This window comes from Pezoporus flaviventris, unplaced genomic scaffold, assembly GCF_033815535.1.
Source record: "Pezoporus flaviventris isolate CSIRO_AGI_PZ_B2104156 unplaced genomic scaffold, CSIRO_AGI_Pfla_v1 ptg000066l, whole genome shotgun sequence".
Taxonomy (NCBI): domain Eukaryota; kingdom Metazoa; phylum Chordata; class Aves; order Psittaciformes; family Psittacidae; genus Pezoporus; species Pezoporus flaviventris.
The window spans coordinates 14679416-14696089 of record NW_026892614.1 but is presented as its reverse complement, the minus strand read 5'-3'; the positions used below and the strand labels follow the sequence as shown (position 1 = coordinate 14696089).

The 16674-nt window shown below is 37.5% G+C and overlaps 1 protein-coding gene across 1 annotated transcript in view; it reads right to left on the bottom strand.

Moving 5' to 3' along the window:
* WDR27 (WD repeat domain 27) overlaps positions 1–15904 on the bottom strand; it is a 56396-nt gene extending 40492 nt beyond the window's left edge. The window contains exons 1-14 of the mRNA XM_061471335.1: positions 15488–15904; positions 14471–14612; positions 12483–12607; positions 11907–12020; positions 11266–11317; positions 10110–10180; positions 9099–9213; positions 7594–7726; positions 5386–5489; positions 4838–4905; positions 3750–3883; positions 2725–2801; positions 1052–1130; positions 462–533 (exon numbers count right to left, since the gene is read on the bottom strand). Of these exons, the coding sequence (XP_061327319.1) occupies positions 462–533; positions 1052–1130; positions 2725–2801; positions 3750–3883; positions 4838–4905; positions 5386–5489; positions 7594–7726; positions 9099–9213; positions 10110–10180; positions 11266–11317; positions 11907–12020; positions 12483–12607; positions 14471–14612; positions 15488–15670 (1469 nt within the window). The 5' untranslated portion in view covers positions 15671–15904. The remainder of the gene's footprint in view (positions 1–461; positions 534–1051; positions 1131–2724; positions 2802–3749; positions 3884–4837; positions 4906–5385; positions 5490–7593; positions 7727–9098; positions 9214–10109; positions 10181–11265; positions 11318–11906; positions 12021–12482; positions 12608–14470; positions 14613–15487) is intronic.
* Between the last annotated feature and the right edge of the window lie 770 nt (positions 15905–16674).

Sequence of the window (16674 nt, the reverse complement as noted above, 5' to 3'; positions counted from 1 at the left end):
TCTATCTAATAAAAGTATTTAAAGAATGCAAACTCTACCTTGTTGTGACAAAAAGCAATTTGAAAATATCTTCATATGTAAAAATAAGAATTACATTGATCATTTAATCAAGATACTGAAAGAACACCACACAAAAAATACTAAGTAGCTTAACCTGTCATAAAATACCACAAACCAACCTTGAAATTATCTGAAGTGCTTATCTAATATGTGCAAGGATTATAAAAACTTAGTTTTAAGATATGGAGCAGTTTTTAACACACTAACAGGTTGCTGTTTCTTTTTTTAAGAGCATAATGATGGCACTAATTATTCTTTACATGTATATTTGTAGTACATAGATCAAAGTCTTTATATAATGCTAAAGAGAAATAAAAAGTTCCAATGGGACCTTCCAACAGACTTGTATTTATCCTCATTTTAATTTTTTCCTCCTCTAATGGAATTGTTAAATAATCTACCGTTTACAACTGGTCTTCCACTTCGATAGCCTATTTTTCTTCAGATTATTAACAGGGGAAAACATGGTCATCCTAGAAAAAAATGAACACAGATTCTCCTATATGAAATATGAAACACTGCACGAGAGAAACAGTTTATTTCAAACAAAAACCAATCCTGCTTCATTCTTACTATTCATGTCTACATGCAATGTCAGTAATTAAGATAATGTACTCATTGATGACAACATAACTTTCTAAAGATCTAATGCTCACACTTGCACCTAAGTTTTGTTTTCTGCATGTTATTTGTCGAATAATTCATTCTGAAGGTCAAAATCCATTGACATAAAGTTCTCAGATACTTCTTTCTGCAAGCTGAAGGAACAAGAGTTTAATTATGTGAAAGAGACAGAACACCTAATACAGCTATTGAAAGGAGGTTGAACACCGGCCAGAAGCTGTGAATTTTTTTTTTACAACATACTTTTTAAATTGTTTGATAACATATCTGCTTTTCATGAGTGATTAATTTTACAGTCACTAGACTACGTGTCTTTAACGTGACAAAACATCACACACCAATAAAACGTAGTAATGCATCTACTCACCCTGGTGCTGCTGTATAACCCGATGACTTAATTTTATTATGGAAAACTAATGGCTGATCTTTCACTGTGCTTTTTGTTCCTACAGTAAAATAATTTAATTTACATTAAAATGAGGGGGGTTTAACATCATTTTTTTACAGTTATGTAGATAGGCTAGTACAGTAGAAATATCTGATGTCTCCTTACGTTACAAAACATTTATTATGAGTCACTCTAAAATAAAGATTACTGAGGAAAGAAATATGAACTGTTACACTGCATAATAGTTCTCCTCCAATAATATCAATGAGAAAGAACTTCTTTAAACTCTGAATTAACAAGAATATAATTCTGTGGAAATTTTTTCATCGTTCCGTCACAAATGTGTTTTCTCAAGGCCTACTTTATGCTTTGACTTTATACACACTACCCATACTGTATTCAGACCTTATACTTGGAATATGGGATCGGTAAAAGATCATTAAAATACTGTCAGTGGGTACACATAGATGCCTGAGGTTTTACGTGACTTAAGTCATTAATAATGTCTGCATTCACACTACTGTACTAAGAAGCCTGAAGGACAGCCTCTAGCCCAAAACTAATTATGAGTACTTCACACCAGCAGAAAGTAACTAATAAAATAAATGTTGCAAAAGGGGAAATCTTGCTCATATTCCTGGGGAAAAATTTCAGGTGCATTGGGAGTGATCTCATGGACGCAGTTACGTATGCTCAGGATAGAAGCTCCTTAAACTCCCACAAGCTATCTTTTCTCTTTGAGTATCGATGAGACAAAGAAGTGCCATTCCTGGGAAGCTCACAGTACCACTTGTCATAAGAGACCATAGGACTTCCTCAGAACACCTAATCTATCTGAGTATGAGGTCTCAACATGGGTAGTACAGGTGTCAGTGCTGGGTGTCCAAAGCAGACAAATTCTGTAGATGCATTCTTGGAATATCATACAACATTAAAGATAAAACCTTTGACATTTTAATAAGTCCAACAAGTGCAATTAGTGTAGTAAAAATCAATTATTTCTACATGTCTACAGCTGCCAGTATTTTTACACCTCTCCTAAAGAAACAGTGATGAAGATAGTTATTTTGTAAGGACTTTTTGGACTTTGCTTAACTATTGCTAAGCAAACAAGCTACAGATGTTTCAACAGCAACTGGAAGTCAGATTTTTATTTTTTTTTAAACAGGAGGACAGTGAGGCCAAAATTAACTTCCTAAACTTGCAGGTATTGACAAAAGACTATTCAGGACAATAAAATTAACCATAAAAGGTAATCAAAGTCAAGAAAAAAACAACAAATTATAAGGAATAGAGTGCATGCCATGGAAAAAGAAATGAAAAAAAATGAAAAAAATGACTTACGAAAAATCTAAACATTCTACACCTTAACTCATTTAAAAACCACATAAAGTTCTTAAAGTATTGTTTTTTAAATAAGTAAAATACCTTACTACCATCATTTTCACTACAATTATATATGTATGCTATGAAACACTGCTAGAAGTATAAAATTCTTCCGACTAAAATAAAAATATAATGCAAGATATATTTAAAACAGAAATCAATATACTAGCTATATTAGGCACCAGCCAGATGTGACTTAGTTGTTTTTAATTAAAAAAATATATATATAACTGTATTAATTAATTTCAAGATTGGTTTATACTTACCAAGTTTTTTACTAGAAGGTTCTTTCATGTTTTTCTTTAAACCTTTACACAATGGAGAACTTTTCAGTAAAGAACACCTGAGTTATAAAACCAAGCACAAAAAAACAATCAACATAATGAACAAAAGCATCATATTAGGAAAAGGTGCCAAAAATTTTTAGTTATTTGTGTGCTTGCATGTATGTATATGTGTGGTACCAGTGAGATATCATAAATATAGATAAGACAGTGTATTAGTTATCAGCTCAGATATCCAGCAGCACAGGCAAGCCTTGGCCCCAAGTAGATTCATAGACCATTGCATTTACATGTTAAATCCCATTTCTGTGACTATTACCTGATGATTTTACTATAAGTACTGAAATCCACACTTCAATCATAGAAAACTTAGGGTTGGAAAGGACCTTATAGTTCCAACCCCCCCACCGTGGGCAGGGACACCTCTCATTAAATCATGTCACCCAAGGCTTTGTCCAACCTGGCCTTGAACACCACCAGGGATGGAGCATTCACAGCTTCCTTGGGCAGCCCATTCCAGTGCATCACCACCCTAACAGTAAAGAATGTCTTCCTCATATCCAATCTAAACTTCCCCTATTTAAGTTTTAACCCATTACCCCTTGTCCTATCACTACAGTCCCTAACGAAGACTCCCTTCCCAGCATTTGTTTTCCTGACAATGAAGTGCATCAGATGTTTTTGTACAGTGCTATCTGTTGGCAAGGTTTTATTTTACTTCTTTTTCTGTCATGCCTTAGTTGTATTGAGTGGGAGAAGTCACAGAATGGTTGAAATTGCAAGGCATCCATGAAATGGATGGTCATCTTGTCCAACTGCCCTGCTCAAGCAAGGATACCTGGAGTCAATTGCCAAGCACCGTGTCCAAATGAGTTTTGAATTTCTCCAAGGAGGGAGACAACACAACCTCTCTAGGCAACCTGTCTGTGCAAGTGCTCAGTCACCCTCACAGTAAAAAAGCGTTAAAAAAAAAAGAAAAAAAAAAGAAGCATTTAGTTATTTTGTACCTGGCAATAACTGATAGACTCTTCTCATTTCCACATGGGAGAAAAGCCCTCTGCTGAGTTCTCACCAATGCAGTAAGGTTAACTTCCAACACAGCAATCATATCTTCGAACATTGATGTGACCAAGCATAAAACCTGCACCAATTACGCCATCAGATCTATTTAATTCATAATTGAAGCTTCAACGCTGTATGGATGTGTATGAATTATATGGAGTATTTATAATGAAAAATTAAATCACTTTGTCACTTATGAAAATTAGCAAAAAAATCCACGAGTTTAATCTTGCAGAGCATTAAAGAGCAGGAAGTCCTTCAAAATATGCTTATGTTGCTTAAATATGTGCCTTATATCTGGAAGTCACAGAAATTCCAAAATGTTCCACAATAGAGATATTTCTGCAGTAAGAGTTGTGAGAAAAGCAGCAAACGTTGAAGAAAGATTGCATTCAGAGACATGCCGAGAACATGGTAAGAGCCGAATTTCAAACAAAATCCGTCTTTAAAAAAAAACACTGGTATGCTAAATATGTAGAAAGGCCTAGATTGAGCTCAGTTCTATAGGAAAACTCAGTTCTACAGGAAAACATCAAAAATGGACTAATCAGACAAGAATGCCTTTCAATTCCTTAAAAGCACTTTTAGTGACTTTTCACAAACATTTTTCACAACTCAAATAGTTTTCACAGATTTTTTGGAAGGATTCAAAAGTAGTTCATCCTAATATTTGTTTGAACAGGGTGTAACAGTGCTTATATCTTTTTTCTCCCCCTAAAAGATTGCCTCTGCTTCCCCAGTGGTCATTCTTGAAATTCAAGGTACACACCAAACACTATAAAAAACAATACACCTTTTGCTTATTAATCACTTTGGACAGTACACAAATTATGACAGCTTTAAATCTACGCAGCTATTGAAAATAGCAGATCCCATAAAGAAGAATCAACCCTCTCCAGAGAAGCTACTGTGTAATTCACATCAAGAAAAAGAAATGTGTACATCAATCTGCAAACAAAATGCATAAGTGGTAATTACTGAAAATGAATAGAAATGTAAACATTCGTTAAATAGATATTTATTGTATACTCACCTTTCCATTAACTGACTTCCTTGTTAATGAACATGATCTGACAAATCGAATGCTGAGGTCACTGAAATCTTTATCAAAAAGAACATAGTGCTATAAAACTGTATTTGCATTTCAAAAGAAAAAGCTATCATCTATCTCTAAGAGTGAAAAAAAAAATTACTCATACTGATTTTACACCATTATAATTCACCATCTTCAGTGTACATCCTGCTAGCTTACTTATACATTATAAAGTGGTAGAATAACATTCCTTGTGTTTAACACTCATGAACTGCAAAATTGAAATAAAAATTCATTGCTAGCCAGTACCAAAATCTAGTGCCAACACATCTTCTGAGACAAGTCAGCAATGCCAGAAAAACACAGAAATTAATTAGAATGAACATTTAGGGAAAAAAAAAAAAAAACAAAAACCAACCAAACACAAAACCCACACACAGTTTCTACTGTATTCTGCTATTTTGCAAACCAAATTGTTATACTATTTGTATCAGGTAACAAAGCAAAGCAATCACATTATGGTATGGTCAGATACCTTATAATCATACCTTTGTAAGATAAAAAAGCTTCTAATTCAAAGTTTGCCAAATTAAGTATTAACAAGCCAGTGGAGCTTCCTATCCAAAAGTACCTAGTATTCAGGGCTGAACACCTGTTAAGAAAGGAGGGAAAAAAAAATAAATCTAAGTATGATGATGAAGCTTTCCTTATTACCATACAGGACACAGCAACTGCTTTTTTTTAATACTTGTTACCTAGTCCCAATAAAACAACAATAAACACCAAAAAGGGATTTTAAATTTACAGCATTTTTATGAAATCTGTAGCACAAAGTAAAATCTTTCAATCAAAACTGACGAAGCTTTGAAAACTAAAAACAGGACACAATCATTGATTTTATGAAAGTGCTCGTGGCAAGTCTAAACCAGCATAGGAAATACTTTTCAAAAAATATCGTGGTTTGTAACAGCTGGGAGGTACTGTAAAAGCATTCTATATACAGAGAGTAAATTCAAACAAAGAGGTAAGTCCATATCTATTCTTACTTTCACCACCTGTAACATGAACATGTAAAAAATGGTGAAATTTAAAGTGTCTTTGTACATAGTTAAAGTACTAGAGAAAAAACAGCACAAACTAAGGGGGAAAAACAAACCAGGCAAGCCTGGAACATCTGTCTCAGTCTCTGCTTAGTGGCAGTAGTACTGCTGTTAAGTAATGAAACCCAGTCTTCACAAACACCAGAGTAAACCAACCGGTTACAATTTCAGTCAACACCCTCACAGAAAAAAAATGTTATCAAGCAGAAGATGATTATTACAAAATAACAGTTGTCCTTCTCAAAACTCAAAAATGTTTTGATGCCACAGTAAATAAAAATTGACATCAACATTTTAATAGATTTTCCAAACAAGAGTGAGTAAACTTATTAGTTTGATTTCTAAAGTCAGACCACAAGAGCAGAATCAAGGGTATGAAAAAATAATCAAGCTGAAACTTGGCATGAAAAGACTCACCACAGTGGCTTTTTTCTTTTCTTTTTTTTTCCCCCCTTATACAAAAAAAGGGAAGAGAAACAGTCGGATACTTTATAAAGCAGACTGGGAAAGAGTTTCAGTTCTGGTCTGTGATACTTTTATGTGCTTCATATAGTTTTATTTGTGGTTTATGTTACTTTCATGCACGGTGGTAACAGACTGATTTAATTTGTGAATCCTTTGAATTATTTCAAAGTGGCATTATAAAGTTATTATAAACAATGATATCAAGTGATAGATACAGGAAGTTGATCTCACACCCACTTTACAATAATGAAAGGCTGCGATGAAATTACTCAATGTCAAAAAGTTTATAGAAGACACATAATTTTTGGACATCAGTGTTGCAAAAATATTTCATTGTTGCATATCATTTCAGGCAGAAAAAGTGGTAAATCAGGGATTGTTCAGTTGTCCAGAAGAATCTGAGCCACCTGCTAAAACCAATACATGGTAATTTTAAAAGTGAACAGAAAAATATTATAAAAACAGAAACATAAAACCAGAAGACAATGGAACTCAATTAATAATAAGATTTTTATTGTCATGGTTGTTTATAAGCAGAACAAAACCTCCAACTGTGATGCAATAACTGAAAGGGTAAATAGTCCTTAGATGTACAATGCTAGGCAGCACCAGGTGGGTATTGGAAATTGATGTTATCTGAACTCAGAAAATTATTTCAATTAACGTATTACCAGGGGTCAATTTCAGGCAACCATGTCCAGAAAAAAAGCATTGAAAAAGAAACGAGACTGAGTCTGCCAAAAGTTTGCCTAGAACAGGTTATGTAATTTAGAAGTTATTTACATTTAGAAAGCAAACAGGCACAGGCACACAGTGACTGCATCCGACATATTTCCACGGGAATGCAAACTAAAATAAATTTGGCTTTTTAATTCTAATGGGCTTCTTCATTATTTTTTAATTGTTATTTCCCTGATCAACTGGCATCAATAGATGCTAAAACGGATATTCCCAATGCCATTTTTATAAAATTACTTTGCAAACAAGAAACCAGTTTTAACTGTGTATCACTTTGTGTATATTATCTCCCCAAACCAGACCACCAAAACTTGCAGATCACTAAAAATATTCTTTTATTCTTCCTATTGCATGTTTAAAAGAGAAAGCTGCAATGAAAATAATCCAAGAACCAATGGGAATTCCTAGGAATAGATTCCATCCAAGTATTTGGTGGTATTTTAAGGGACTTACATGTTCTCTTCATTATGGAAACACACCAAAAAGTCACAGTGTTCAATTAAGAGGATAGGTAATGATGTTTCCACTGATCCTTCTGGTCTCATGGGTTTTGCTCTGCAAAGCTTGGAAGTATTTTGCCCTTCACCTAAGAAATATAATCAACACTAGCTATCAAAAAACAATGGACTAAGGGAAAGAGTTAGGATTTAATAGAGAATTTGAAGGAATAAAGTACTATAAATAAATATAGCACTATAAATATAAAAATAAATTACTATAAAGGAATAAGGTAGCACGAACTAACTCCACACTCCAGAAGTTTCTATTTCAACAGACTGATATAGCCTAAGACAGCCCTCTTGAAATATCCTCATTACTATGCTTTTTTTAGTACAGTCTTCTTTCAAATACCTAGAGATACAAATCTAAAGAGCCTACTTATGTACCAAAAAGCAGTTGGCAAAATTCAGATGTGTCCATCTCAAAAAGCCATATTCTAACAACCCTTAAATATGCTGGGCAACTTTCCACTTAGTCTGAAAACTCCCTTGACCCTAAAGTTATAACATAATCCAAAACCAAGTTGGAAAGTCACCACTATTTTCATCCTCCCAAGAAGTCTCCATCGATTATGCATACGCAGTTAAAACCTAGGAATGACTAGCACTGAATTCATCATTAGACACAGCCACTATATCACTCTCTTTCAAACATCCAAATATGAAAGTGCCATCCATATATTTTAAATAATCACAAGAAATGTAGCAGTCTTTCTCATTAGATCAGGACCTTAGAATTGTTGAAGCTGGACCGCTAAGAACGCAACAGTCATTGAATCCAGAAAAAGAGCAAGCAAGGAAAACCAGATCTCCCTTTCCCTAAAGAAAGCTTCCTCTTGCTTGCCTTTCAGAGGACCTGATCTCACTTCATGTGGGGTGCAGGTAGTCTGAATGCCTCATTTGGGAACATGAAATCACCTTGCTGAGGTGACCAAATGCAGTCTTTTGTAAGTACTCTGCATTATACCACCGGAAATACCACAGCCAGAGAAATATCATACCATGGAGGCGTTAGTATGGATTTAAACAAAAAAAAAAAAAAAAAGAAAAGAAAAGGAAAGTTTCCTAGAAGTATCAAATGTAGCTGAGAAATGGTATCCCACTTAGACAACAGATTAATTTTTAGGCACCCATTCTGTTCTCACTAAAGTCTTGGTCAATTAATTCAGTAAAAACCAAATACTTTATAGTTCACATCCTGCAATGTTTTATAAGCAGATGCATTACCCAAGATTTTATTACACACATACAAGCTTAATTCTTTCCAGATATGTCATATAATTCTTTCCAGATACGCGAATACCCCACTTCACATCAGCTTCAGTAAGAATTCCATGCCACAGTCTGAGACTCGTAACTATCACTTATAAAAAATTCTCGTTGTATGAAAAGCATACAGTCAGTAGCCAATAACAACTAGACTATACCATAAACAGCATTCTAAAAGCAATGTGCTACCTATTTCTTTTCCAGATTTCAACATTTCAGTATAGAATTTCTCTTGCTTTTTCTTTAAGTTGATATGTGTTACACAACGGTAATTATGATCACTGATTAAACTGAAGATCCAAAGCTGCAAAAAAAAAGAAAAAGCAATTGCAATAACCTTTTGACAGTAAACATAAAGCTTACATGAATACAAACTAAAGGTCAGATATAAAACTATACATGTAACTGTTGAATTTTTGTATCTGTAATCTGAACTTGGATGAAAAATTCAATTATATGCATTTTTAAGATTATTAAAGAAGATATTCAATATTAGCAGAAGCAGTCATTATAAAGCTCATTATATGAGCTGCACATCTAATTCCCATATTTATGTCTTTGGAAAAAAAAAGCCTCACAGGCTATTTTCCACATTAAAAAGAACAAGTAATCTGCATGTAATTGTTCACTGAATAATGTACAACAATATTTCATTTATACCTCTCTGATTTTAGGCAGCACTATAGTTAAATCTTTAACTTCCTTCACAATTCACTGAACAATAACACTGAAGGAAAGTAACTGGAAAATCTTATGTAAATATATTCTTAACATTAAATTAAAGAGCAGGTAAAATGCATATTCATATTTATCACATTTTTATTAGAATTTCAACATGCAGAAATCATAGTCTCTTCCATTTACTGTCATGTGTTTCATTCCTTAGCTAGAACAGAAGAATCCTATTTTTCACCTTTTTGATTTTGAAACAGATATATTTATAGCCTGTCAGTGTACTCTTCTTATATAAACACTGACTGTGCTCTTAAACACTTTCCTGGTTTTCAGAAGAAAGTTTCCATTTTGTAATAGAAGTCTTATATGCCATTTATGGTTTGTGCTCAAAGCATTGAATTATACCTAAAAAAGTAACTGTTGTAACAATTCAAAACAAATATGCAGATTATGAAGCTTTTTTATAGACAGATACATTAACAGTAGATGACTATTTTGACAGAGACTTTTCTGGGTAATTCTCACCTGTCCCTCAGAACATCCAGTGATAATTTGTTTATTTTCTTCATCAACCAGCAGACTTAGCAAAGGAAATGCTGGTTCAAAAAAAGATGATAGAATTATTTCCAGAGTAGACACAAATCAGATATGCAACTCAAATTGAATCCTCCTGTTTATAAAAATGAGTAGAAAAAAAACTCTTACTGCAATTCCTATGGTTGCACAATACTTTGTCCGGCTAAGGGCTTTCCATTCACAGGTCTACAGTCTGCTTTCCACCCACACTGCCACAGCAGTGATTTTCTGCAACCTTTCACCCATGCTGCTGTGGTATGGTTTTCAGAGCCCCATGTGGCAGCTTTCATTCCCCTGCTGTTCCTCTCAAGGCCTCCACCTGCAAACCCTGATTGCAGTTGGGGCAGGTTTTCAAGGGAAGCAACTGCCACAGCCAACCAGGGTAGAATCCCCCCTTCTTCCTCTCCTTTCCTACCATGTGGTGTTAGCTTTTAGTTTACATGAGACAGTTCAATAATACATATGCACAAAGCTTAACAACCAGTCTCCTCACAGCTCATGCCCCAGAATGTGCTCCAATAACCACTAGCAGCACCACAATCAGGCACAATCAAAGGCGAGTTGGCTCAAATCCCATTGAAAACTACATGTTTCTTATGTGGAAAGTACTATTGGAGGATGAAGTCCTGCTGCACTGGAAACAATGCTTGTCCTCCTCCTCCTCTTATCTTGCCACAAAAGTAGCTTTCACCTTTAAAGTCAACATATGCCATCAGCTGCAGACACTGCTAATAGATCTACATATGACATAGTATTTCTTTCTATGTCATATATAAGACTGAAAGAAAACAAGCACATAGTACTCAGAGAGCAGAACTGTACCTACAAATAGACAGCTTCATTTGCTTATCTCAGTAAAATGGCAACAGCTACATGCACACCCTGTACAAAAAGAGCTGTTTATAAAAGTATACTAAATCTACCCAGAAGTACACATTAAAGGAAAATATATTTACTACTGGCTTTAAAGGATATGTTTACTACTACCTAGTCTACTAGAATTATTTTCACTAAATCATCTAAATACTTCTATAATAATTGTGTGTTATTGTTTAGGGAAAACAATTTTTTGCTATGAAAAAGCATATATAAAAATAAAACTTACCTGTTAATACTCCTGACTGATGTATTAACTGGCCGGTGGCATAGTCCCACACCTTTAGGGAAAAAAAAATATATAGTCAACTACTTAGATCCTTAAGGAAAACAAACTTCAAAGGCCATCGTGTGGTGAAAACGGAAAAATGCAGCCACTAAAGGTGATGCAACACGGTAAGGGCTTCTTTCAGCATTTTTTAATAACTACAAAGAGATTTGCTTAATTGCTAAGTATCTACAGTGGAAAAGGTGAAACTCACCTGGTAAGGATACACAAAGTACTTAGAATACTTATCATCTTTGCTTAGGTGACTTAAGCTAAATCAATGAAAATACACACTTGAACTGGTTCTAAATTTCACACAGGGACCTTGCATAATGTCATAGTTTTCATACTGAGCTCAGGAATAACAGCTATAGACACATATAAGTCAGCTTTCTTTATTAACAAGACAAAGTGATGAATTCTGTGCTTAATAGTCAATTAAGATAGCCAAATAAAACCAAATTTTTCCTCTTGTTACCTCTACGAGCCTTCCTCTCCACAAATACTTTCACTACATTATTATAGTTATCACAGCTGCGATTGAAAAAGTCACAGCCAGACAGTCCCTGCTCTTTTAAAGTGCAACTATGCAATTTCCTTACCTTAAAGGTTCTGTCTTCTGACACTGATATAAGCATACTTTTCTCCCATGTACAAAACTCAGCAGCAGTCACTGGAGCCAGGTGGCCATCCAGTTCAGCTAGTATAGCTTCCTTCTGTGATAAGTCAAAACAAAAAGAGATTATATTTCAAACTAAAAATTAGAATTAGTTAAACATTTTAATAATTAATAACAGTTGCTAAGAATTGTGAGATTTGGATACAAAATATTATATCAATAAGATTTTTCTTTTGAAACTGCAGCCCTGTATATTATCCTGTGAGAAAACCACACATTTACATTTTCTTCTTCAGAATGAATGATATAGGAGTAACTTTTCAGATCTCCTCAGAATGTTTTCTTCTTGTAAGTTACTGCAACACAAATTCAATTTTTTAATCTAGTCTTCTACCTGGTGTATGATGCATTATGAAGCATTAGTTCATACTTATTGTCATCTATATGAGAAAAAAATGAATGCTTTTGTTTAATTATGCTAATATTTCCGTATCATGATTTTATTTGAAAGTAAGTTTAAAAAATACCAGCACCATATCAACAAAGAATGGAGTCTCACCTTTGCACTTAACATGCAGATCTGATTTCCAGCACATACTGCCACTTGTTGATCATCCAGACTAAATCTTACATGAAGTACCGTTCCCAGAAGAGTTCCAATAACAACTCCTTGAGGTGTTAATCCTGCAGCAATTTCATTGTTAGGGAGACTCACTGAAATATAAAACTCTAGTGCAGTGAGATTCTTAGAAACTTTTGCCTAACCACAGTGCTATCCCAGTGTGTGTCAGGAAGCTCTACCGAACAAACCACAGCTTTATTGTACCAGACTATTGGAAAGCAAAGCACAGTACTATGTACCAGTAAGATTCCTCCGTTTGCCCTGTTGCCTGGACATGACGTGGTACTCTTTGAAACACTAATAAAAAGTGTGCCTATCAAATCATACTTCCATGGAAGATTGCCAGGGACAGGACTTTTGGAGTAGGGTTATATGCCCAAGGAACCTGATAGTACCATGTTCATTTTAAAGGCAAGAAATCCTGACAGGCATCATCATATAAAATGACTGAAGCCCAGGAAAACAGGCATTTGAAAAATACTTCTTCCAGTACAATATCCCAGACATTCAGCTATCAAGCAAGGGAGACTTTCCTTTTCCTGGTTTTAATTCTTCTGTGCGCTGAAAGAGGAAGTACACCACTAAATATCATTACAGACTCAGATGGTAAGACTAGTTTTGAGAACAGGCTCATGTTTCATCCCTCTCTTCATAGTTTCATTCTGGTCATCTCACTTCTTCAAACAGCCTGGTTTCTGCAGTTCCCAGTTTTAGGATGCTACCTTTAAGAGTGTGAAAAGGTTTCAGACATCTCATTAAATTTCAGGATTTCACAGGCAACAAATTAACTAGGATACAGGCACAACAACTATAGGTGTCCTTTTATAGGTTTTATTCTAGATGCTATGGAGTGCTTCTACAGCTGATTAATAAGTCAAGATATAGCAGGATGGAGAGATGGATCAAACACCTCGATACAGTTGTTAAGAATATGGTCAGAGAAAACATGCCAAGATTGTGTAGAACACAGTCTGGGGAAAGAAAGCCTGTAGATAGAAAAAAGAAAAAGAAGCAAGCCAGAAGCAGAGAATCTGGCTTTCAAAAGTCTTTGTGCTAAAACTACATGACTCCTTTTCTTTGTTTTTCAGCATTCCCCTACTTTCCAAACAATTTAAGCTTGAAGAGGGGTTAGAACTGATCCTTAGAATCTAACTCCATTGGCTGAGGCTCCAAACCAAGCAAGTAGTTAGGACACTAGAACTTCGGCTTCCTTTGTTTAATGCCATCACAGCTCTCTTTCATGCATGCACTCTGCTCCCAGATCCCTGCATTGCTCACACACACACACCAGTGTTCCAGAGAGAGGCAGAACGAGAGACAAAGCAGAATGTAAAACACTAGTTCTATAGATATTCCAGAAAAGGCAGCATTCGGTTATTCTGGCATTTTATGTTCAGTTACGCAGTGCTACTGTGATTAATTTTTTTTCCCGTCCGTGTTTTTCCACAGTGGCAGAACTCCCTCCCGTTTCCCCGCCTGTCTCCAGCGATCGCCTACTCCTGCCCAGCACCTCGGCCAGCTCCCGGGGTCGCCCCGGCAGTGCACGGCGTCCACCGCAGGGCTGCACGGCCCAGCGGCCGCGAGGGGTGACCCCGGCAGTTCCAGAAGGTACAGTGAGCAGGCTAGCTGGGCCGCTGCCCTGATGGCGCTTGGAACTGCCGGAGAGAAGCAGCAGAGAAGTAAGCACTCTTTATTGGTGCTGGGGCTGCTGAACCTGAGTGGCTAACACCTGCTCCTCAGAAATAACCATCTCTTTATACAAGTAGTACTGGAAGAAAGGGTGGTACTGGGGGGTCATCTTATAACGTGGCCATTGCTCAGAGACTGGCTGGGCCTTGGTCTGTTTGTAGGAGGTGGTGAGTTATTGCTTTTGCACTTCTTTTTTATATATACAACATGTATAGATTATATAAACAGTACTCTACCTTCTTGCACCTTCTGTGTGCATTCATCAAGATTCCACACTATCACACGTTCACGAGATGCAGAGCAGACAAGAAGGGGGTTGGTTTTACTTCCAAATGACAATGCAGAAATTGGGTAATGATGTCCTGACAAAAGTAATGGCTGACAAATGTACATAAAGAAGAGTTAAATGAGTCACCTCAAACAAAGGTTATGACAAAATTACAAATGGATCATGTACATGCAATTAACAAGACAACAACTATTTTTCTTTATTGTTTCAAAACCACTTAATCAGCTGCAGTGTACAGGGTTTGGCTGGGATGGGGCTCACTTTCTTCATAGCAGCTTGCATGGTGCAGTGCTTTGGATTTTGTAATGAAACCCAGTGATAACCTGAAACAGAGTTTTGGCTGTTGCACAGCATGAAGACTTTATGAAGGCTTTCTCTTTTCCCACTCTGTCCCAGCCCCAAACTGCCCCAGCAAATAGGAGGGAGGGAGGGAAAACAGCTTTAACAGCTTACCCAAACTGGCAAAGGGATAATCCCTATGATATGATGTTGTGCTCAGCAATAAAACTGGGGTATTGGATAAAGAAGGTGTTGGGGACAGGAGGGAGTGTGTCTTCTAAGGTGGCCATTGCTTGAAACTTGTATGGGGATTGGTCTGCTTGTAGGAACTGGTGAGTGACTGCCTTTGTATCACTTTTTCCCTCTTTCCTTCACTCGTTAAACTAGCTTCCGTAGTTTATCATCGGGGCCCATGACTTCTCACTTCTGCCTATCTGGTTCTCCCTCCAAGCCTGCTGGGAAGGAGTGAGCCTGAGACTGGCTGGTAGTTTAGCTGCCAGACACCACAGTTTACATTATTCTCATCACGGAAACAAAGCTTTATAACAAAAGCTAGTCTCTTTACAGCACTAGAGTCAAACCCTCACTCCTACACTGCCCTCAGATATTTTTATACCTTCCTTAAGAGGTATAAACAGCCACCTTCTGAAATAGCAGCCTGTGGAGGGATGTGGTTTGGGTTTACCTGAGCAGTCACTGTATTCCAGACGCATAACTCATTTTGATTCAAAGGGAAAGCGCAGTGATGGTGACTACACGCCAGCTGAACGAGGGACTCTGACAGTTCGGACCTAAACAACTGTTTTTCGCAGACAACGTCAGGATCGCAGCTTCCTCCAGAAGCACATCCGTCCCAGTCGCTTTCCATCCTACGGCGGGGCACCGGATTCGCCTCACCGGCTGTGTCCTGATCCCCTAGTAGCGGCACCCTTACACGGGGAGGCGGAGGGGCCCGCCCGGCTCCGCGCCCCGCCGACAGCACAACACGGGCTCCGCTTCACCGGCCCCGCCGCACAACAGCCGGCCCGTAACCAGGGCAGCGGCTCCGCCGACGGGTCGCCGAGCGGGACAAAACCTCCCTCGCCCGCAGACCGCGATGGGCCCAGGCGGCCGCCTCCCTCGGGGACCTCTAGCCCATCTGCGGCACCGGGCAAAGTCCCCTTGCCTGGGCCAACTGTCCTTTTTACAAGGACATGTAGGGATAGGACAAGGGGGAACGGCTTTAAACTGACAGAAGGAAGATTTATATTAGACATTAGGAATAAATTCTTCATTGTGAGGGTGGTGGGGCACTGGCACAGGTTGCCCAGAGAACCTGTGGCTGCCCCATCCCTGGCAGTGCTCAAGGCCAGGTTGGATGGGGTTTTGAGCAATCTGGTCTAGTGGAAGGTGTCGCTGCCCGAGGCAGGGGGCGTGGAACTGGATTAACTTTAAAGTCCCTTCCAACCCAAACCATTCTGTGGTTCTTTGTTACAGTGGGCACAGCATGGACCAGCTCATGACAGTGTGTGAAGCATCACTGAGAAGAAAAACAAACCTCTTGCTCTCACCAAGTTTGTGGGTGATGGGAAGCAGTCACCAAGGGGGTGGGCAGGGCTGGCAGTCAGAGGGACTCATCAGGCATGAGAAATTGCTAACAAAAATCTCATGGAGTCCAACAATAGTAAATGCAGAGTCCTGCGTCTGGCACAGGGTAGACCATGCAGGAGGGCAAGCTGAAGGCTGTCTGTCTGGGAAGAAGCTCTCCAGAAAATGATCCAAAGATCCTGCTGGACAAGCTGAATATGAGTCATCTCTGCACCCTTGCAGCAGAGGCAGCCAGCTGCATCCTTCAGCCTGGAGAAGAGACCTTACTGGTCCCTACCTAATGGG